A 24,157-nucleotide genomic window follows, 5' to 3' on the forward strand; every position below is an offset into this window, starting at 1 on the left:
ACAAAAGCTAGAGTGTGAGCTGAAAAATCAGGACATGATTTCTAAACTGCCATCACTCCCTCATTTTCAAGCCCACCTACACAAATCTTATATCAAAATGTTCAGCTATCCCTGCTGCCACTAAAAATGTCCATGGCTAAGCCATAGTCCTGATAGTTTTCACAATATGACCATTTGTTTGCAACTCACGCCGCCCATTGACATTCATTGAAACTCCACTCTAGCCACCTCAAATTTGAAGGGCAATTTCTAAACTGCGACTGTGCCTTCATTTTTAATATTTCAGAGACATACTATGCATCAAAATGTAGGTCTGGGTCTTGTGATTCTCACAATATAAAGCTCTTCGGTGTAAGATTTATAATTTGTAAACTAGAACCGTTTGAAGATGGCAACTGCCAGTGAAGTGAGCAAGTTGGAGCAGTTTGTTTTTAACTGCTCTTCTCTGCCCTTGCTGTAGAGTGAGTTGCCATAGGAACCAAGGTGTGTGAGCAGGCAAGAACACTTCACACATTTTCCCCAGATATTGTATCTTTTCTAGTTCATAATGCATTTTGAAAAACATTTCTGACTGTGGACATCTTGAGTAAGGGCAGATGATTCATGTGGCAGTTACTTCCTGAAATCCATCTGTAGCACTACCCCCTCAGGAGATGCTGAAGATTTGGGTTCCCCTATAGTCCTGTACAACCAGGCAACATGCATTATCTCAGACTTGCATTCCAGAGACATCAAGCAGTCCTTGAACTTGGTTTTTAAGTGTTATTGGGGGTATTAAACTTGGATAGGGTTAGGGGTGTATGGGATGCCCAAGGGAACTGCAAACCAAGGACAACTTTCTGGCAACTTTATACAAGTCCAAAGACAGAACTTTTTCTTCTTGGAGAGCTCTCCAGCCTCTCCTGGTGTACCATCCCAGACCCCAGATAAATCCTCTTCTTTACCCAACTGTCTGGGGGAATACCTGGGCAAGGGTAAGGAGCTAACCAGGTTTCACACCAGAGTGCTCTTTTCCCCTTAACTGGCCCAGGTAGTGTAGGAATACTCACTCAGTCCCTTTCCTCTGAGCTGGTTTAGGTAGGTGGCTGCCTTCAGAGCTTCAGCTGGGCTGGCTCCCATTCCTGGCTCCATAGGTAGTCCTTCCCTCTGGGGACTGGTGAGGCTGAGTAATCCTTCTGTCCAAGTCCCAGCCTGTAGGTAGGCCCCTGCCCACTCCTGCATCTCAGCCTTCCTTTCATCTGCCACCTGAAGTCTCCTGCTGCTGAGCATGTTCAGTCATACCTAAGGGCTGTCCTGTCCCCATGCCAAGCCTCCTGCCTGGAGATTGGTCAGGATCCCCTAAGTATGTAGATCAGTCCCGTCCAAGGCATATAGAGTCTCCTCCAAGATTCTAGAGGGGGGTATCAAGGAACTGATCCACAGAATCTCTCAGCCCTAACCCAAATTTGATCCTGCTGACTTTTCCCAGCAGGATCTTTCTAACAGTTAGCAACTAGCTCCCCCTGGCTTAGAGGGGCACTACACATTTGTCCTTAGCTCAGGCATTGGCTGAGCTGAGAACCCTCCCTCCCCTCCTGAAGACTCCTGGAATGTATGACATCATTTGCCTTGGAAGCAAATGAAGGAATGCAAAAAAAAAAGGTAAAACAAGTAAATATGATATACTTTCCTATCTATTTACTAATGCTAGCATCATAAGGATTAGAAATAGTCCATGTTGATTGAAAAAGTGAAGTTCCACTTTAAAAATACATACCTGGATACACCCCTGGACTCTACATTGTAATGTAGCACAAGTGGCAGTTTGGGCCTATCCATGTCTGCAGACTTGTGGATACCGCTCATTCCTGCTTGCCATTAGATAAGTTCTAATGTCAATCTGAAAAAAATATTATCATTGTCAGCCGTTCCTTTCTGTTGCTATAAGACGATTTATCAGATCTATATTTATCATGAGATAATTTGGCTCTGAGCCCAAAGGAACAACAAAGCATGGCTACAAACATTAATGGAATTTCTTTTATCCTGTTTTGTCTCACCACATTTTTCAGTACTTACAGTCATGTGGAAAAGTACGTACGCCGCAGGGATATTGTTGACTTTTTGCCACATATTTAAACAGGCAAACAGATATTTATTCAAACCATGCCTACCGATAAAGGTGAAATACATAAAAAGGTGGAGAGGAAGGGTGGTGAGGTGTTGATCTCCACCTCATTCATTCAGAGAAGCCTTGCATTAATTGAAAAAAATACAGGGTGTTTCTATAAATGGTGGCCAACTCAGCAACTGACCCACTGCATACTGACCACAGGGGTTTGCTTGGTACAGAAGCTGGAGGACCGTGGCACTTATTGTAGTAGTGCCGACTACTACTGTGATTCATAGATAAAAACATGCATACACTTTTGTTAAAATGAACAATAAATATTCCTTGTCCTAGTATGGTGAACTCCCCTGTACATGAACTGTAGCCTCCAAATATTTTTAGGTGGTCCTACCCAGCCTTGTGGTTGCCTCTACGCATTTCGTGAGGTGAACCAGCTTGCTTTTGTGTCCTGTTTAGAGACATATCTTTGATGTACTAGAAAACAGAAAATTGTCACCAATACTTGCCGTAATTTTCCTTTCCTGGCTGGTCCTCATGTCAGCACACCTGAGGAGTAAACCCAACTGTGCTTACGAGAGGCTGGCCAGGAAAATTGTTACCAATAGTTACCGTAATTTTCCTTTCCAGGCCGGTTCTTCTTGTCGGTACACCTGAGAACTAAACCCAGCTGTGCTGATGTGAGGCTGGCCAGGAAAATGGAAAATTGACACCAATACTTACCATAATTTTCCTTTCCTGGTCGGTCCTCACGTCAGCACACCTGAGGAGTAATCCAAGCTGTGCTGATATGAGGCTGGCCAGGAAAATGGAAAATTGACACCAATACTTACCCTAATTTTCCTTTCCTGGTCGGTCCTCACGTCAGCACACCTGAGGAGTAATCCAAGCTGTGCTGATGTGAGGCTGGCCAGGAAAACGGAAAATTGTCACCAATACTTACCATAATTTTCCTTTCCTAGCCGGTCCTCACGTCAGCACAGGTTTACTCCTCGGGTATACTGATGTGAGGCTGGCCAGGAAAGGTGATTCTGTCTGTGGTTGCCATTAAGGAAATGAAAGCAAATGCATATAAAGTAACTGACAAGAAACAAGAAAACAAAACCACACTAGATTAACAGATCACTGCAACTAAAACACGAAATTCTTGTGTCTGATACTTGTGTCTGATTCTGGACGCATTCTACTCTATTCATTTGGGCCTGTAACAGTCAGGCAATGAACTAGAGTGAGTTGTTTCCAAAAAAGGGTCAGCTGCGATTTTGGGTATACTGGGGTGCATTGGCAGTCTAATAAAAATGAATGATCTGCCAATACGCATATTAGCACACAGCTTAACATTGTGAAATATGTAGTCCCATTGGAGGATTTTTCTTCTATTCCTATTCGGGTGGCAACTGAAATTTGGGATTTCCTTTCACTTTCACTCTTGGTGATAACAGTAAACAAGACAATCAGAGAGGGTGAATCTCCCTAACAAAGACAGCAATGAAAACCTGACAGTAGTTTGAATCCTTCTGGAATCTATCCAAATTATTTTTTTTAATTTTGCTTTTATTTATACTTTAACTTCTTTGCTGTTGTTTACAGGTGAAACCCAGATTACACATACAACCAAAAGATCAGAGAGCTGATTCCTTCCCTAAGTGCTCTGTACAGATATTTAATTAAAAGTTGACCAACATTCACCCAAGTCACTCATTTTTTACCAAAATTCAATTTCTACATTCCCCCTATTTATCATTGTGGTTTCCGCCTGTTTTCTAACCATTTGCAGACCACCCGCTCACACCCTACTGTGGATCAGTGGCCCGCACAGGCAAAACGACATACCCGTATGTCAATGCCTGTTTCCGGGTTTTGGGAGCACACAAGTGCCCCCGCCTGCCTACTCCTGCTATGTACAATCACTGTCTGTCTGTCAGTCAAGTCTGTCAGCAAGTCCCAGCCAATGATTCATGCCTGGAACCTACTTATTGGCTGTGTACAATGACAATCCAGAGCTCTGTGTTGACAACCAACACAGAGATCAGTATAGAGGGAATGATATCTCTGTTTCTCTGAAACTAAGAGATCTATTAGTAAAAGCAGCACACTTTACACATATTACACATAGTTAGGCACACATTCAACCCCTTGATTGCCCTAGATGTCAACCCCTTCCCAGCCAGTGTCATTAGTGTAACGACAGTCTATAGTATTATCATTGATCGCTGTATTAATGTCACTGGTGATGTCAGTCAGCTCCCCCCAACATCAGTTAGTATCAGATTGCCTGCCGCACTATCCCAGTCCTATTATAAGTCACTGATCACCACTATTAGTAGTATGAAAAAAAATTCCAGTATACATAGCATAGTTTGCAGACAATATCCCTTTCATGCAAACCAATCAATATACACTTAATGGGATTTTACATATATTTGTAAATGCATTCCAAAAATGCAGATTAAATGTATTTTTAAAGATATACAGTATATTTGAAAATGTATTTTTTAACAATATTTTTCATATATTTTGTAAAACGCATTTCAACATACAGTGTATATATATATATTTTTTATTTTTATTTATTTATTTATTTTTTTAAATATATTGAATATGGCCCAAATTGTAGTATTATATATATATGTCAATATATTTGGGAAGAATATTTTTAAAATATATTTCAAATATATTTTGCTTCTATGTGAGTTATCTCTATCGATAGGTAGGACCTGGATGAGAACTACTGTTTCTCCACTAACCCACCAACCTACTTATAAAGCCCTCAAGGCCACTATCGCTACTGTTAATTTATTCTGTTGGCAGTTGAATGTAATGAGACACATAACTGTCTTTTATCAAATATGCTTGTATCCTATTCTCTGAAAACTAAAATATCAGAATATTAAAATTAGAATGGAGCTTTATTAAACATATACATCCATTACTACTAGAAAAGGCTCAGGATTTTTGTAAAATTTTTCTTCAAAGAGCCTACATATTTTGGGGTGCTCTGAACTAAAAACAACTTTCTGCTTATCAGCTCTACCCGCCCCTGCCTAATGAAACTCAATACTGGTTAGTATGACCGCCCACCACAACGATGAGTAAAGAGTTAGGCTTAGAAGGCAGGAAGTATGAGGTATAGTTGGAAACCACAGGAGAAATTAAATAGGCATCCAGATACCTGGAGGTTCCTTCACTATACCCTTAGGGGTGTTTTTTGAAAACATTTGCAGAGCTATTCATCCTGTGAAACTGTGTGTACATGTGCTCTGTGTGAATATGAATGTTATTAGGCTATTATCTCTCCAAGTCAAATGCTTTTCATTTATACAGAATGGAGTGAAATAGAAAAATAATGCACTATAGCCACTAGATGGAGCTGGTGATCATAACATGTAAGCATTTATTTACTATGATCATCAGCTCCATCTAGTGACCATAATACAGCATTTTCCTAACTGACTCTGTTCTATGGATTCGGCCTGGAGAGAAAGTAGCACTAAAACATTTGTATTTGCTCCTATTTGCACGAAGCAAACATACATCAAGTTTCACAAGATGCACAGTGGCTAAATGGTTAGCACTTCCACCTGGCAGTACTAGGGTTGTTGGTTTGAATCCCAACCAGGGCACCACTTGCCTGGAGTTTGCATGTTCTCCCTGTGCCTGCGTAAGTTTCCTCCGGGTACTCCGGTTTCCTCCAACACTCCAAAGACATGCTGGTAGGTGAATTGGATCCTGTCTAAATTTGGCCCTAGTATGTGTATGTATGAATGTAAGTTAGGGACTTTAGATTGTACGCTCCTTGATGGTTAGGGACTGATGTGAATATACAATATATATATATGTGTAAAGTGCTGTGTAAATTGATGGTGCTATATAAGTACCTGTAATAATGAATAGCTCTGCAAATGTTTTATAAATACACCCCAAGTGATAGATTTATAGGTTTAACATAGAAAAGGTTAACTTTAAACAGAACCAGGGGTGGACTGACCATTTGGAAACTCAGGCACTGCCCGAGGGCCCGGGGTCAGTAGGGGGCCCCATGAGATGCCCCTGGTACTTTTTTCATAGGCTTTTTTGAGTTTGGGCAAGGACACAGGGGCCCCATGATCCCCTATTTCCCAGGGGCCCCATGAGTTGTCAGTCCGCCCCTGAACAGAACAGAAAAAAAAGAATTCCAAATGCATATAAGCGCTGCACAAACTGTTGGTGCTTCATAAATCCTGTATAATAATAATAATAAAAAACGTCTAATAGGTACTTTTCTTGACATATTTATTCTGGCTGGAACTCTCTTATAGGCCAGATAGACTTGAAATGCCTAATGCAGTCTTGTGGTTTACAAGAAGTCTTATCTATGTTTATCTAAAGGAAGGACAACAGTTTTAGTCTCCCTAGACTAATTAAAGGATTTTACATGGTAAACCAGGAATAGCTCTAATATCAACGCCCTATCAAGTAAGAAAAACTATGTTGTGTGACCTTTACTAAATCTTTAAAACTACAGCTGGCTTATCATGAACAATGCCATATACTGAAAGTCTTGAGAGAAGAAGAAAGCTCATTGATCTCTATGACACTGTGTATGAGCCGAATATAAATTCAAATAGAAGAATGAGAGAAGACAGTCAATGACCTGGTAATGCAGCCTAGTGTGCAAAAGTTAGAAAGTTTACCATTGCGTCCACTTAGCATCTTTAGCAGGCTATAAACAATGTTCTTGGCTGTGGCTCCATCCTTTTGTCATGACTCTGTGCCAAAAAACACCCCTCACAGTGAGTGGAGCTCCAGACATGAGAACACAAGATCTGTATTTTTAGTATGCTCAGAACAAGGCAATTAAATGAACCTTGTATTGAGAGAAATACATATCCCGCCATTGCTGGTCTCGTCTTGATAATACCAGTTTGTATGTGTTCCATTGCGTTTTTTGGGGTTGTATTCGATATCTGCAAAGAGAGATCACACATAAGGAAAAATGGAAATTTAACTTGTTATTAATACCTTTATATGGGACAGATTTTTTTGCACCGGGAAATGTCAAAATAAGTGGGAGATGGATAAAAGATAAAAAAAAGCACGGTTGAAAGATATTATAAAAGGGGGGAGATTAGACACGTATCAGAATTTAAAAGAAAATAAGGATTTGTTTGTTAGATTTGATGAATGGAGATATAATGAGTTATTACACTTTACTGCAAATTTACCACAACCACTGAGGGAGGGAGAAGATATGAACCCATTTGAAAAACTAATGAATGCTGATGTAAGCCCAAAACATATCACCTCAAGGATATACAGGATCCTTATGGATTTGGAGGAAGTAGAGCCCCCTGTGTACTTGGACAAATGGGAAAAGGAATAGGAATAAAAATCAATCCCCAGCAAAGGAAAAGTATCTTTAGACTGACACATAAAGTAACAAACATGCGTACAGTAGAATGTGTGTATATTATGGGAAAATAAGAAAGCATATGATGTATAGGAAGATGTTTTAAGGTTGTTTGTATAAATACATAATAAAGAGATGAATAAAAAAAAAAAGAGAGATCACACAAATACTTATAAGTATAACATTTAATTAGGTAATGACAGATACAGATAACAAAGAAAATATAACAATAATACTTAACTAAAGTATTATTTGTTTCTGCCATGGATCCCTCCATTATATGGCATGTCCGATGATCAGAACAGACGCATGCATAACGCAGCTCTGCCACAAGACAGTTATCACAAGCTGTGTGTTATACTTGTGTAAGAAAATGGTCAACTTCCACTGCAAGCAACACTATGACATTTTCAGAACTTGGTCAGTTTTCAGTAACATTCCCTTGGTATGAGTCAGCTAAAGTGACCATCCTTCTCTTATATGGCCCCTTAAACAGGTTTAAAATTCATTATTAGATATTGTGGGCCAGCAATAATAAGGAAATATAAAATATACAATTTCCCCACTAGTAGGTGGGGGTTCCCCTTTAACTGGTGGCCACTCCCCCTTGGAAGTGTGTCTTTGGATTGGCTGCTCTGTTCCATTAAGTAGAAAAAGAAGGTCTTCTATGTCATCAGCTGTTGGATAATGGATGGACCTTTGAGGAGGAGGGCTCCCCCTGGAGCCTGGGACGGGGGGGGGGGACTGGACACGTGAAGGACTAAGCTCTGGACAGCAGCATGGATGGAATTAGTGGGCAAACACCACAGCACCCCTTCTGTTAGTAGTGAGATGTTACATTGGGAGTACCTGGACTTGGGAGATCCTGCGCCGCTTAATATTGACGGTAGTTGGAAACTGTTTATGTTGTGTACGCAGAAGGTTATACCAAGTTTTGGACTCTTGAAAGTTGGTTTTCTGTTTAGTAAAGTTAAAAGCATCAAATGACTTGCCTCATCCTTGTCTCAACCAGGGGAACAATATTAAATGGATATTATGGGTTAAGCTACTTGGTGAAGAAGAGTTAATGTGTTATTTATTGTTGCAAGCCTGGATGGCGCAGGAGCAGGTGGAGGTAAAATTGGATGGTGAGAGAGAACTCTCTCCTGGAACACACATCAGATGACCCGGGCCATTAGTGTAGCATGTGCCTCGGGTGCTCGGTTTGACTACTGGAGCCCTAACCTGAACCATGTCAAAGCACAGGCCTGTGTATTGGGCATTAAGGGGTTAACAGGAATGGTGACCAGGAAGATAAGTCAGAGTGGTCTCAGGCCAGCATCCATGCACATGAACTAGGCGTGAGCTTGTGCACCAGAACTGATGGATGGCCCTGAAGCTTTGACTGTTGGCTGGGACTCAGTGGAATGTGCTAACCATGTGAATGGAAAATGGGCAGCCTGCTGCCAAGCTCCATAGTTGTCTCTGGCTTCAACACTTTCAGAGGTTGATCTGGAACACGTATACAGATCGGGAAGGTCAAAATGATGTCAGAACTCCTGATCTGCTTACTTGTCAGGTCATAAGCCAAGTTCAGTAACAGCCAGGCAGATAGGTGCAGAATCACGATTAGAATCCAGGTTAGAGACAGGCAAGGGTTGGCACCGTGATGGCAGTGAGGTATAAAATCCGAAGACAGAATCTTTGTCCAGGCCAAGGTCTGTAACTTGGGCAGACTTGAGCAGGCAAGGGGGCATCTAGGGAAGAGTCAAAAGTAGCTGAGTCAGTAACAGGATCAAACAGGCTTTCAAGAACACAGATTACAAGGGTAAAAACTAAAGACTATCCACCGAGGATACTTTGCAGGTCTCAAGATTAAACAGGCCATCGGGCACCAGGATTTGTGGTGTATGGCCGGCATGAGGTTCTTGACACATAGGAGTTGATTTACTAAAACTGGAGAGTGCAAAATTTGGTTCAGCTCTACATGGTAGTCAATCAGCTTCTAATTTCAGCTTGTTCACTTAAGCTTTGACAATAAAAATCTGGAAGCTAATTGCAGAGCTGCTCCAGGTTTCGCACTTTCCAGTTTCCATTGCCTGTTTTGTCCATTCAGTATGTGATGACTCACTGCTCTGATGTATTCACTTGAGTGGGTCAACCTCACCTTCAGCTACTGAGTTGTTTCACCAAAAAGTTTTGGTATAAAGATTCAGGAAAACATGTGAAAAGAAACCTAAAGCTCCACCCGCTGGCTGAATATGCAAATACATTATATTCCATTTTATAAAGTGTTGGTGCTATATAAATCCTGAATAATAATAATTTGTATGCAATATTTAATTTTTATTTGACTTTAAAATTTCACTTTTTTAGTCGTGAGCATTACAAGACAGAAAATAATTACAAAACCACTCCCTTTAAAAACTACAATTTATGAAAATGCATTGTACTTCAGCGCAATTAACTACAACTTGCTATAGTGCTGCTGCTACTATATGCATTCCCACATACAATAAAATTAAAAACGAAATAAAGTACTGCACAACGTGATACTACTAAATGATAACTATACCACAACCATATTATTATTAGAAATATCAATTCCCTAAAAAATATGCAGGAAAATATTAGTGGATACAGTTGATGAACTATTATGGCATTTTCTGTCTGAAATTTGGAGGATATACATATCACACCGGGAATTGGAGGCTGCAGAGTGCAAGAGGTTACACCTACCCAGGTTAAAAGGGATAAACTGCTGTTTGACCTAAAGTAATAGGTCATATACCGGAGGTGAGAGTATATATGTGTCGTTAGAGGAAGCATACGTGAGGGTGTTTATGAGCACAACGTATGAAATTGGCGGATCGACTTCACTTTTTTTGATTGCATAAAGTATTGTATGTTGTACATGGTATATAATATTATGGTTGTGGTCATTGTTATCATTTAGTAGTATCACATTGTGCGGCACTTTATTTAGTTTTTAATTTAATACAGGAGTATCTTGTTCTTTTCTTCTCCCATCGCCTTGACTTATGTGACAAGAGAAGTTCCCCTTTCCATGAGTCAGGCACATGTGTGTATAATAGAGCTGAAGGATGCCTTATACAGTAAAATCCAGCCACATATCCAGAGTGACTGCTCCCCTGCTGAGCAAACTCGCTGGTGATAGAGCACAATGGAAAGGTCTGTACACCACCTCTGTCTCTTGCTATACATGTGTGGCATCCTTCAGAAAGGTGAGCTGGTATTTAGCTTTAAACCATTATTTATTGCATTAGGCCTATGGCGTGGCTGTAAATTTGAAAGTATGTTGGAAGCTGCCAGAGTTGGATGCATTTATAGCTGGGCTGATGTACACTACTATGCAAAAGTTATAGTCAGGTGTGAAAAAATGTTGTAAATTAGGAATGCTTTCAGAATTAGAAGTTTTAATAGTTTATTTTTATCAATTAACAAAACGGACCGTAAATGAACAGAGGAGAAATCCAATATTCGCTGTGACCACCCTTTGCCTTCCAAACAGCATCAATTCTTCTAGGTACACTTGCACACAGTTTTTGAAGGAACTTGGCAGGTAGGTTGTTCTTGGAGAACTAACCACAGATTTTCTGTGGATGTAGGCTGCCTCAAATCCTTCTATCTTTTCATGTAATCCCAGGCAGACTTGATGATGTTGAGATCAGAGCTCTGTGGGGGCCAAACCATCAGTTCCAGGACTCCTTGTTCTTGTTTACAGTGAAGATAGTTCTTAATGACATTGGCTGTATATTTGGGGTCATTGTTCTGCTGCAAAATACATTTTGGGCCAGTCACATGCATCCCTTATGGCATGGCATGATGGATAGGTATCTGCCTGTATTTTTAAGCATTGAGGACACCACTGATCCTGACCAAATCTACAACTCCATTTGCAGACATGCAGCCCCAAACTTGCAAGTATCCTCCACCATGCTTCACTGTTGCCTGCAGACACTCATTATTGTACCTCTCTCCAGCACTTCACAAACAAACTCCTTCCTGCTACAGCCAAATATTTCACATTTTGACTCAACAGTCCAAAGCACCTGGTGCCATTTTTTGGCAACCCAGTTTCTATGTTTTCATGCACAGTTGAGTCACTTAGCCGTGCTTGCACATCAGAGGTATGGCTTTTTAGCCACAATTCTTCCATGAAGACCACTTCTGGCCAGACGTCCCTGGACAGAAGGTGGGTGTACCTGGGTTCCACTGATGGTGCTGCTAAATATCTTCTGATGTCAAAGGGAACTAAGTATGATGCATCAACAGTCCTCAACATTGCATGTTTCTTTGTACTTCTTCAAAAGAGCTTGAGGAATTGAATTGATGCTGGTTTAAAAGGTACCAAAGGGTAGTCACATCGATTTGATTTAGATTTTTCTTTTGTTCGCTCACTTTGCATTTTGTTGATTGAAAAAAATTAACAATTATAATTTATATAATTATATTTTTTCACAATTGCCTAACATTTGCATAGTCTTGTACACTAAAGGACAGAAAATGACTGTCTGGCTATCCTCCTGCCCACCTGAGGCAACAAGTTACCCTAAGCTTGACTGGTTTTTGTTTAGGTTGGTAAAATTAAACTCCAACTTCTGTCAAAAATGTTTTTGTATATATGGATAGAGCAGGAGGGGCTAGAGCTCCTGCTAGGTTTCTTCCTGAATTCCGTCTGTGTCCGTACTGGAAAGATTTCCCCTCACTCCTGTCAAAACTAATGAAATTTGAACATACGTGTTTTTTTCCCTGTTGACTAATGCATCCCCCTCATATCTTGCACATACACCACAGGAACAGGAAATTTGGGAAAAATTAATTCCACTGGATCAAAAACTAAAACAAATTATGGTTGGGTTTTAAGGAGAGCCTACCAGGTTAAAAAAAATCTGGATCAAAGGTTGCTGCAATAGAAAAGAAATGATACTCACCTCTCCAAAGGCCTGTGTCTCCCTTTCCTGCAGCCAGAGCTTGAGCTTCCATGACACTCTTTGGCTTTTGACATTTCCAGAAGTGCCAGTGGCTGTATCCATTGCCTCATGCTATGGTTCTTTCTTCAACAACAACATTGTGACTGATTCCCGTAGTGACATAGAGGTTGGATGATTGAATTCTTCGGCATTTGACATTTTCAGGAATATCAGCGCCTGTGGTCCCCGCTGTATGCCATGGTTTCTTTCTCCAACACCCATGTCCTGGCTGAGTCCTGTAGTGATGTAAGGGTCAGAGTATGGAAATGTTTGGCATTTGATGAATGTTGGTCCCTGTTTTCCCCCGTTTGCTGTGGTTCCATCTTCCAACACCAATGTAATGGCTGATTCCCATAGTGTAGTAGGGGGTCTGCAGATGGAACTCTTTGGCATTTGACATTTCCTGGAGTGTCAGTGACATACTCTGGTTCCTTCTTTTTTTTTTCCCAAAAATAGTTTTATTGAAAGATTTAAGGCATATTAATACAAGTACAGATACAGGTTACAGTCTGAACATAGACACAGTATGAAAACATCCCGTTTCGCAGACAGGATAAAGGTTTGGGCTGTCTTTCAGACCATTGCAAGATATATATGTTTAACCAAGGGTGTAAATCAAACTGGCATAAACATGGCTTGCTGTAGACAAATCCTTATGGTGGCACTATTGACCAATTCTATTGTAAACCCGTGTGATTGATAAATGTGAAGTAATGAGATATGATATAACAGGATGGTAAGTGCACTAGAAAATTGTGTGCCTATTTCAAGGGAGTGGGGCCTATGTAGATCTAATCAAACCTGTATGATAGTTTACATTCTAGAGTCCATTGAAGACATATAGGTGAAGATGTAATACCAAAGATGTGAGGTAGAGGGAAGTCAAAGAGATGAATAAAGAGAAATAGAGATGCAGGATGAGGGAAAGAGGAGAATGAAAAGTCATGGGAGAGACGGGGGAAAGAAAAAAAAAAAGGGGGGGGGAGGGAAGGTATGGAGGGGATGGGATAAGGGAGGGGGTATCTGCAACTAAATTGAGTCGTGTTGTTTTATACTAGTCAGAATATTAGCCAGATAGCTTATGTGTTATCCTTCTTTTAACACCAGCAGTGATATAGGGGTCAGAGGATGGAACTCTTTGGCATTGGACATTTCTGGGAGGTACGGCACATATGTCCTCTGCCCTTTGCTTTTGTTTCTTCCTGCAAAACCAACACCTGTAGTAACGTAATGGTTGGAGAATGCAACTCTTTGGTATTAGACAAGCTTGGGAGTGTCATTGCCTGTGTTCCCTGTTACGCGCTGTGATTTCTTCCACATAGTGAATGCCAAAGGGGCTGAAGGTGGTTGCAGCACTGGAACAGAGGTGGACACTGTCGACCTTAGAGGTACTATGCTACCATTTCTATTACAGGTAGCCTAGATCTTACCTTCAGTGGTGGGTTTATTGTGACATTTGAAGAGGAACCCTGCTTCTAGTATGCAGACTCTCAAATTTTTACATATAAAATGTACAGCAAGTATGAAGGTTCTGCAGAGCAGAAATAATCATATAATAATAATAATAATAATAACTTATCTTTAATTTAATTTTACTTTGATTACACACTGAAGCTTATTGTCAACATGATGATAACGTGAGAAAAAAAATGTTGGCACAGGAGTTACACATCACAATATGCTATGAACACAAAACAAAAATGTTACGTCATAAGTAATAGATGAAAAGGCTACAAATAACTTTCACCCCTGTATAATGCTAGACAAAATGAGTGCTTTATTGCTTGCAGTTGAATTATTTCCAGTTTACAGAGATTGAGAAAGAAAAGTTCCCAGTTTAAAAAGTGCAAACAAATTTCATAAAAAGATGCAAAACAAGTTTGAAAGAAGGATAAGAGGCGCAGTGTCTTCACACCTTTAGGCGTAGATAAAGCTGAGGAAGTGTCTCATCAAATATTAAATTCCTATTGCTGGGGATATCTGTAAGTCACATCCTAGTTCAATGCAAACTTCTAAGAAAATCAGAAAGTCAATCTCACAGGAAGGAATCACTCTTGCAAGGGAAAAAAAGTTATTGTTGATCTGATCCATGCTTCTTACATTTGCGAAAGTCAGCCGGAAGTTAATTAACACAGAATGAGAGATCGAGAGGTAAATAAAATGCAGAATGGAAGAATGTACCCAAGAGAAACTAATGTGAAAATAAATTTGCTACCTAGAACATAAAGCTCACTCACCACCATCCATACTGCAGACAATGGGCATTGCATTCCGGCACTCACAGCTTTTCCAGCACAGTCCAGTATCCATACCCAGGACTGCTGTTAGAAACCACGAGGGCCAATACAGCCAACCTGACAGGGCTCCTGCAAATAAACATAGTTTACTATGCTTCAGTTATGAATGAACACAGTGAGTAAATGGTACCAATCACTCATTGTGTTCATTCAGGAAAGGAAAAGGCTGGTAAATGTGACATATTTACCTGACTCTTCCCCCACTCTCCATCCTGAAGGATTCTATTATGTGCTTGCAGCTTCCGGTAGGAAGGAGATGGGGACGCTGGCAGCACTGTGGGGGTTTATGCAGCATGGGGAAATGTATGGTGCATAGGGAGGGTGATGGGGGCAATTGCTGGAACCAATTCCATGTAGCAGCTGAAAGACAGTGGGAGGGAAAGAAGAAGAAGCCAGCTTTCAGCTGCTGCAGAGAGAGCCGTACAGGGAATCGGTTCCAGTAACGGATCCCCTGCTGAGATGATCACCCTTCCTGCCCACATCTGATTCACCCAGCTGCCTGGGCCCCCCTGCTGGCTTGGGCCCCATACAGGAGGACCGGTTGTACCCCCTTATCTACTGCCCAGTCCATACCATGAATGAGCACTGCACTCCAGTACCCACATCTCACTCCCCAGTATCCATACTATTAAGGGGCATTGCACTCTAGCACACACAACTCACCCCTGACTAGCCATACCACTATGATCATTGCATTCCAGTACATACAGCTCTCTTCCCGGTATCCATACCACTATGATCATTGCATTCCAGTACATACAGCTCTCTCCCCAGTATCCATACCACTATGATCATTGCATTCCAGCACATACAGCTCTCTCCCCAGTATCCATACCACTATGATCATTGCATTCCAGCACTTACAGCTCTCTCCTCAGTATCCATACCACTATGATCATTGCATTCCAGCACATAGCGCTCTCTCCTCAGTATCCATACCACTATGATCATTGCATTCCAGTACATACAGCTATTCCAGTACATACAGCTATTCCAGTACAGCCCAGTATCTATACCATCGATGAGCCCTGCACTCCAGTACACACAACTCACTCCTTAGTAACCATATTATCAAGGAGCATTGCACTCTAGCACACACAACTCACCCCCCGAGTATCCATACCACTATGATCATTGCATTCCAGCACACACAACTCACCCCCGAGTATCCATACCACCATGATCATTGCATTCCAGTACATACAGCTCTCTCCCCAGTATCCATACCACTATGATCATTGCATTCCAGTACATACAGCTCTCTCCCCGATATCCATACCACTATGATCATTGCATTCCAGTACATACAGCTCTCTCCCCAGTATCCATACCACTATGATCATTGCATTCCAGTACATACAGCTCTCTCCCCGATATCCATACCACTATGATCATTGCATTCCAGTACATACAGCTCTCTCCCCAGTATCCATACCACTATGATCATTGCATTCCAGCACACACAACTCACCCCCGAGTATCCATACCACTATGATCATTGCATTCCAGTACATACAGCTCTCTCCCCAGTATCCATACCACTATGATCATTGCATTCCAGCACATACAGCTCTCTCCTCAGTATCCATACCACTATGATCATTGCATTCCAGTACATACAGCTCTCTCCCCGATATCCATACCACTATGATCATTACATTCCAGTACATACAGCTCTCTCCCCGGTATCCATACCACTATGATCATTGCATTCCAGTACATACAGCTCTCTCCCCAGTATCCATACCATTATCAGCATTGCATTCCAGTACATACAGCTCTCTCCTCAGTATCCATACCACTATGATCATTGCATTCCAGTACATACAGCTCTCTCCCCAGTATCCATACCATTATCAGCATTGCATTCCAGTACATACAGCTCTCTCCCCAGTATCCATACCACTATGATCATTGCATTCCAGTACATACAGCTCTCTCCCCAGTATCCATACCACTATGATCATTGCATTCCAGTACATACAGCTCTCTCCCCAGTATCCATACCATTATCAGCATTGCATTCCAGCACTCACAGCTATTCCAGTACAGCCCAGTATCTATACCATTGATGAGCCCTGCACTCCAGTATGCACAACTCACTCCTTAGTAACCATATTATCAAGGGGCATTGCACTCTAGCACACACAACTCACCCCCCGAGTAGCCATACCACTATGAGCTTTGCATTCCAGTACATACAGCTCTCTCCCCGGTATCCATACCACTATGATCATTGCATTCCAGTACATACAGCTCTCTCCCCAGTATCCATACCATTATCAGCATTGCATTCCAGTACATACAGCTCTCTCCCCAGTATCCATACCACTATGATCATTGCATTCCAGTACATACAGCTCTCTCCCCAGTATCCATACCACTATGATCATTGCATTCCAGTACATACAGCTCTCTCCCCAGTATCCATACCATTATCAGCATTGCATTCCAGCACTCACAGCTATTCCAGTACAGCCCAGTATCTATACCATTGATGAGCCCTGCACTCCAGTATGCACAACTCACTCCTTAGTAACCATATTATCAAGGGGCATTGCACTCTAGCACACACAACTCACCCCCCGAGTAGCCATACCACTATGAGCTTTGCATTCCAGTACATACAGCTCTCTCCCCGGTATCCATACCACTATGATCATTGCATTCCAGCATATAGAGCTCACTTCCCAGTAGCCATACCACTATGAGCCTTGCACACAGATCACGATACACCCACTTTCATAACAAAAATACCTACACATCAAATACCTACACCTCAACTCATTTATCTCTGCACTGCTATGTGTTAAGTGAGGTAGTTGATCAAATAGGACATGTGTGATTTGCTGACCTATTGTATATTACATCTGTTATATCCAGTGCATCATGCCTCTTTATTACAAATAGTGTTTCATACCTCTCTTTTTATATCTAGTGCCTCATGTATCATTTCCTTCAGATGCAGGGTTGCTTTTTGATCCCTCCTCCTAGTTCTAGCAAACTGGTGACCTGCACTGATTAGAAGGGAGGGTCATCAGTGGTAACAGTGCTAATAACGCTCCTCTTCAGAGTGCAGGCAAGGGTGTATTTACCACAAGGCAAACAAGGCATTTGCCTCGGGTTTCACCATTCAGGGGGGCACTGCCCCCAAAAAGAAAGGACAAATGTGGCATGGGGTGCAGGTGGGATCTGAGAGAGGCTGAAGGCTGCTTGATGGTATATACAGAGCCTGACTCTCCTTTCCAGGGATGTCCGAAGCTGTGAAAGTGAGTGTTTCTCTCTCTCTCTCTCTCTCTCTCTCTCTCTCTTCTGGGGGGGGTGGATGGATCCCTCAGGTGAGGGGGCAGGGGCATTGTAGGTCAATGTCAGGCTCTCTCCTGGGGAGCCAATATTCGTTCTTCCACCAGCTGGCAATGCTATTTCACCTGCACTTAGTGGTATATTTAGGTTTTATGCTGCCCTAGGCAAAAAAATTCTAGTTGCGAAACGTCAGCCACCAAACCTTAATGACTTTGAGAGGATCTGCTAAGAGGAGTAGGCCAAAATCCCTCCCGAGATGTGTGCAAACCTGGTGGTCAACTACAGGAAACATCTGACCTCTGTGATTGCCAGCAAGGGATTTGCCACCAAGTACTAAGTCATGTTTTGTGAAGGGGATCAAATACGTATTTCCCTCATGAACATACAAATCAGTCATCATTTGTTAGACATGCATTTCTTTAGAATTTTTTGTTGCTATTCTGTCTCTCAGTGTTACAATACACCTACCATTCGATTTTTAGACTGATTATTTCTTTGTGAGTGGGCAAACATTCAAAATCAGCAGGGGATCAAATACTTATTTCCGTCACTATATATATATATTTTTTTATTATTTATTTATTTATTTATCTTGAAGCTTCAATAAATCTTTTTATTTTTTTTATTTTTTATTTTTTTTACAAATAAACATCTCAGAGTACTCTTTTCCCTGCATGCACCTTCTGTCTAATTGAATCTCCTTATAGAAATGTCAGAAAAGAAGAACAGAGGAGTCACTGCTCTGACCACATTTTGTGTTAATTTATGCTTGAGCTATTGTTGTCTATAAACAAACTTTTTTCAACAGTTGAGCTAAGGAGAGCCTTGAAAATGTGTAAAAAATGATCCAATATGTAGGCATCTGCTGGCTGCAGAATACGATAATATTCATATCTAATATTTCATATTTACCCACCTAAAAAAATCTAATTATTGTAAAGTAATGTAAATTATTATATAATTACTATATACAATTCTTTCATAATTAATATTATAATTGTATATTTGAAATGTTATAGGCATTACTGTGATCTACCAGAAATGTACTCAGCTCTTTCTTCTTGTGTGCTGAAAAGATGAAGCATTTTTGCAGACTGAGTGGTATCAGCTCTTCCTAATTGTCTTTTGCTAAACTTTTCAACCCCCCCCCCCCCTGGTCACTTCAATATAAAGGTTAACCATTCTGTAGTCCCAAGATAAGAACTGGTAAGGCTAATTATATTATTTGGAATAAACCAGGTAGTGTACATGTCATGTCTGAATTTCTGGCAGGATCAACATGTTTTTGCACTTCTTGAACAGTGATAATAATACATGTTTATTGATACCTTTAACAGGCCTAATGACAAATTAGAGAGGTATATTAATAGGGTTTACATATACTTTAATGTTCTTTGTACAATTTCAGGCTGGTCCCAGAAGCAGTGCAAGGTGCAGGTTGTCAGCACTCAGGTATTTGCACCATTCAATGAGTCGGTTCTGTTAAATTGCACTTACACCTGTACCAAACCAAGCTGGGAGTCCAGACTACAGAAGAGGAACATACAGGAAGGAGACCGGTGGGTGTCCACGGAGGTCCTTGTCAATGACTGGGAAAAATCGAATATTTCTTGTATATCAGATGATAAGGAGGAATTGCTGAAATCCACCGTGACAGTGGCAGCCTATGGTATGTTTAATAATGTTCATTTTATTTAATTGACTGCTTAGAATTATTGCATCAAAGACTATCACACACAACCTAAAAAGAAAGCACAGTAGAGGACATTAATCAAAACTGTCTTATTGTTTGAAATTGATAATTTGTCACATATATTTAACCTCCCTGGCGGTATTCCCGAGTGTAGCTCGGGGTAAAGTTTCAGTACCACAAGCGGTAACCCCGAGCTACACTTAGGATTACCATGCGGCGTTGCTCCGCGATCCCTCGATCACTTACCTTGTCCTGCGTTCCCATGATGTCCCTCCTGCAGTGTCCCCGGCAATGTAATCCAGTGGATGCCAGCATCTGTCATCTGTGTTCCGTCCCCTGCGAGTGTCGGGTTGTACGGGGGGACGGAACGGTGGGAAATTTGAAAATGACAAAAAGTGACATTCACTAAAATCACATAGTAAAACATTACTGTATCAAACCATTTCACATACATTTTGTCCCGAGTGCTTTGTCCTGTGCCCTGCCTGCATTTTTACTGTTCTTTCTGCCTGGAAACTGAGAAACGTCCATGGCGTCCAAAAAGCGTCCCTTTAGGTCAAAATCGGTTTTAGACCGGCTAGAGAACAGCGATAGTAAATCAGAACCACTTGCAGAATTGAGTGATAATGATTTGTGGGGAAATTCGTCATCAGACACTGAAAACGATTTTGCGACTTTGCTCAGTGATGTGCGAACTTGGCGCTATATTTCAAATTTCAGTGTTTTTGGTTTGATAATATTATTGAATAAAATTTTTTATTATTATATTATTATTTTGTATGATTATTTATTAAATTATAATTTATAATTTCGCGTTTCAAATTTTAACATACCCGGGATGTTTAATAGACTCTTGTTCGGACAGATTTCAGTGAGTTATTCCTAAAAATTACAGGCATACCGCCGGGGAGGTTAATGCTTGAGAGACACATTTATTTTATGTATGCATTTGCTTAATAAATTTTACACTGGTAAAATAATACATTTTGGTTTATGTTAAAGAAGTAAATACAAGTGATTGCAGTTGTGGAAAACTAGTTGTGCGGTCACTTTTCAGTCCCAGTTTTGAGCAAAACCAAAACTGTTGTTTTGCCAGCAAAACAAACCCAGAGGTTAATGCTGACATTTTTCCATACAAAATGCACAAGATTTATTATATAATTGCATAAATAAATGTCCCCCAATGTGTTTCCAGCAAGCACATATTTCGAGTTTTCATTGCAGTGTTTTCCTTAAAGCAAAGTTCTACTCGATCTATCAAAAAATAAAAGTCAGCAGCTACAAAAACTGTCGCTTTAAATGACAATTTGCCTTCATCTGAAATTGTCTTCATATAAGCCTCTTGTAATATCCTATATAGCTCTCCCTCTCTCTCTCTGCTCTTCCTCTCTCTCCTCTTCCTCTCTCTCCTCTTCCTCTCTCTGCTCTTCCTCTCTCTGCTCTTCCTCTCTCTATCTCTCTCGCTCCCTTTCTCTCTCCACTCTCCCAATTATTCTTAATGGCATCCCCACGCATTTAAAAATGAAGCACGTTTTCAGATGTGGGAACCAACGGGAAAATGCATGGTGGGAAAGCACAATGCGATTTCCCGGCCACTGTGGTTCAGAAATGTTTTATTACTCACATAAGTACATTATCTATATCAGTGATTGTTACCTGCCTACCTTGTGACCTGCCCAACTTTTTCTGCCCATCAGTTATCCTTGTTAGTGTATTTTATGTGCAGCCCAAAACAATTCCTCTTCTTCCAATGTGGTCACGGAAGGCCAAAAGGTTTGAACAAATTCATTTACCCATTACAGCTAAAAAGGAATAAAAAAGTAAATTATATCTAAAAGCAAAACTTATTTTTTCTTTTGATTGAGCAGGGAAGGGTTTGGATCCTCTGTCAGGTTTTATTGCTGTTTGTTTCCTTACTGGGGACATTCAAACTCAGTATTTTGCTTGGTGAACATTAACACGAGGATTGAAAATGAGAAACATTCAAATATTTGAGCTGTGACCAAGACAGGAAAAGGAGAGAAAGTCTTTCTGTGGAGAGAATTCCTCATATTTCCTGACAGAAAGCAAAGAGAAATCTCCCCAGTGGAACACGGAAGGCAGAAAAACTGACAGAGGATTATACCTATTCACTACTCCATCCGAAATTAATAAATAGTTTAATTTATTATTAGGACTTATAGAGTGGCAACAGTTTGCGCAGCACTTTACAATATAAAGGGGGACAGTACAATTACAGTATAAATGGAGGGGAGGGGAGGTGATACAAAAGGTAATAACTGCGGTGGATGATCTGATGGAGGTGACTCAAAGACAGTTTTTAAGTGGAGGTAGGGTAGGCTTCCCTGAATAAATGAGTTTTCAAGGATCGCATAAAGGCGGAGATGGTAGTAGCTGACCAGACATCCCGGGGTAGGGAGTTCCAGAGGATGGGAGGGGTTCTGAAAAAAAAAGTCCTGGAGGCAAGCATGGGAGGAGTTAACAAGGGAGCTAGAGAGCAGGAGGTCTTGGAAGGAGTGGAGAGGATGATTTGGGCGATATCTGTAGATGAGGTTGGTGATGTAGCTGGGGGCAGTGCCATGGATGGCTTTTATATGTTGTTATTATTATTATCATTATTATTATACAGGATTTATACAACACCAACAGTTTGGTCAGCGCTTTACAATATATAACGGGAGACAATACAGCAACAATACAGTTCAATACAAGAGGGTTAGGAGGGCCTGATCCTGGGAGCTTACAATCTAAGAGAGAGGGGCTAGTGGTACAAAAGGTAATAACTGTGGGGGATGGACTGGTAGGAGGATTAGAAGATTCCATTGTTAGCTGAGGGCAGGATAGGCTTCCCTGAAGAGAGAGGATTTCAGAGATCACCTAAAAGTGAGCAGAGTAGACGATAGTCTGATAAATTGGGGTAGAGAGTTCCAGAGGATGGGGGAAGCTCTGGAGAAGTCCTGGAGATGAGCATGGGAGGAGGAGACAAGGGAGCTACAGAGCAGAAGGTCGTGGGAGGAGCGGAGACTACGGTTTGGTTGACATATTTGGAGACAAGATTGGTGATGTAATTTGGGGCAGAGTTATAAATGGCTTTATATGTTATTGTTAAGGTTTTGAATTTTATCCATTGGGCAATGGGAAGCCAGTGGAGGGATTGGCAGAGAGGGGTGACAGATACAGAACAGTTAGTAAGATGGATGAGTCTGGCAGCAGCATTCATGATAGACTGAAGAGGGGATAGCCTGTGATGAGGTCGGCCAATGAGGAGGGAGTTACAATAATCAAGGTGCGAGATAACCAGGGAGTGAATAAGTTGCTTAGTGGTTTCAGAGGTTAACTCCTTCACGCCGGTGCTTCCCGGCCCTTTAAGAGTTTCAGAAGCTGGGAGGCGGGACAGGCGGGGTTTAGGGATCATGTGACTGCCGTGAAAGGTCCCGATCGAAAGAGGAGACCGAGACCTTTCCGTGAGTACCAGACATGTGTGCTGGGAGCGTGCAGGGTGCGCGTTACCAGCACAAATGTTTTTTCTTAACAGAACGCAAATGTGCGGCCGCTCGGCATCTAGGACCAGACGCCAGGAAGCTGCACATTTGTGTGCGGCCGGCATGAAGAGGTTAGGAACGCGCATATCTTGGAGATGTTGCGGAGGTGAAGTCTACAAGATTTGGACAGCAACTGGATTTGGGGGTGAAAGGACAGATGGGAGTCTAGGATTACACCTAGTACTCTGGCATGAGGGGAGGGACTGATGGTCGTGTTATTGATCTTGATGGAGAAGTCAGGGGAGGGGGATAATTGTGGATAATATATAGAATTTTTTCTAAACAGTGGAAGCCAGTGAAGAGATTGACAGAGAGGGGTAACATGTAACAGCCAAATGAGCTGATATTAAGGTTGTGGGCATAAACCTCGAGCCTCAGAGTCACAACCTGAGAATTCCCAGGCAAATAATAACTTTATTAAATTGTTTTATTAGCGCTTCCAAGTAAAGTGACAATTGACCTGGAAGAAGAGCTGGAGGAAGGACAACGACATGAAGTCACCTGCACTGTGTTTGATGTGGCACCTTTGGCCAATCTCCAGATTTCTGTGATAAGAGGAGGGAAAGTGATCCGCACACAAACATTTGTAGAAGACACCATGACAGGCAAGCAAACTCTATCAGAGTCATTTTACTTTGAAGCCAGTCGAAGGGACAACTTTCAAGACTTCTACTGTCAGGCCACCTTAGAGCTTGGGACAGTCGAGGATAACATGGTACAGTCTGAGAAAATCAGTGTGAAAACATTTGGTGAGTACTGCTTCTAAAGTTCATTGCATAACATATCCCTGAAGTAAAACTAAAGCTGTTTACGAAGGCTCAGGGTGAGCTGTCCACAGAACGCTACGGAGCAC

General features: G+C 41.3%; 1 protein-coding gene across 1 annotated transcript in view; it reads left to right on the forward strand.

Annotated features, from left to right (window-relative positions):
* LOC149441199 (vascular cell adhesion protein 1-like) overlaps nt 1-24,157 on the forward strand; it is a 52,225-nt gene that overhangs the window by 3,527 nt on the left and 24,541 nt on the right. The window contains exons 2-3 of the mRNA XM_089657640.1: nt 19,478-19,738; nt 23,739-24,053. Coding sequence (XP_089513766.1) covers nt 19,478-19,738; nt 23,739-24,053 — 576 coding nt within the window. The remainder of the gene's footprint in view (nt 1-19,477; nt 19,739-23,738; nt 24,054-24,157) is intronic.

This window comes from Staurois parvus, unplaced genomic scaffold (genome assembly GCF_062004578.1).
Source record: "Staurois parvus isolate SC_StPar_1 unplaced genomic scaffold, SC_StPar_1.0 ptg001014l, whole genome shotgun sequence".
Classification (NCBI taxonomy): Eukaryota; Metazoa; Chordata; class Amphibia; order Anura; family Ranidae; genus Staurois; species Staurois parvus.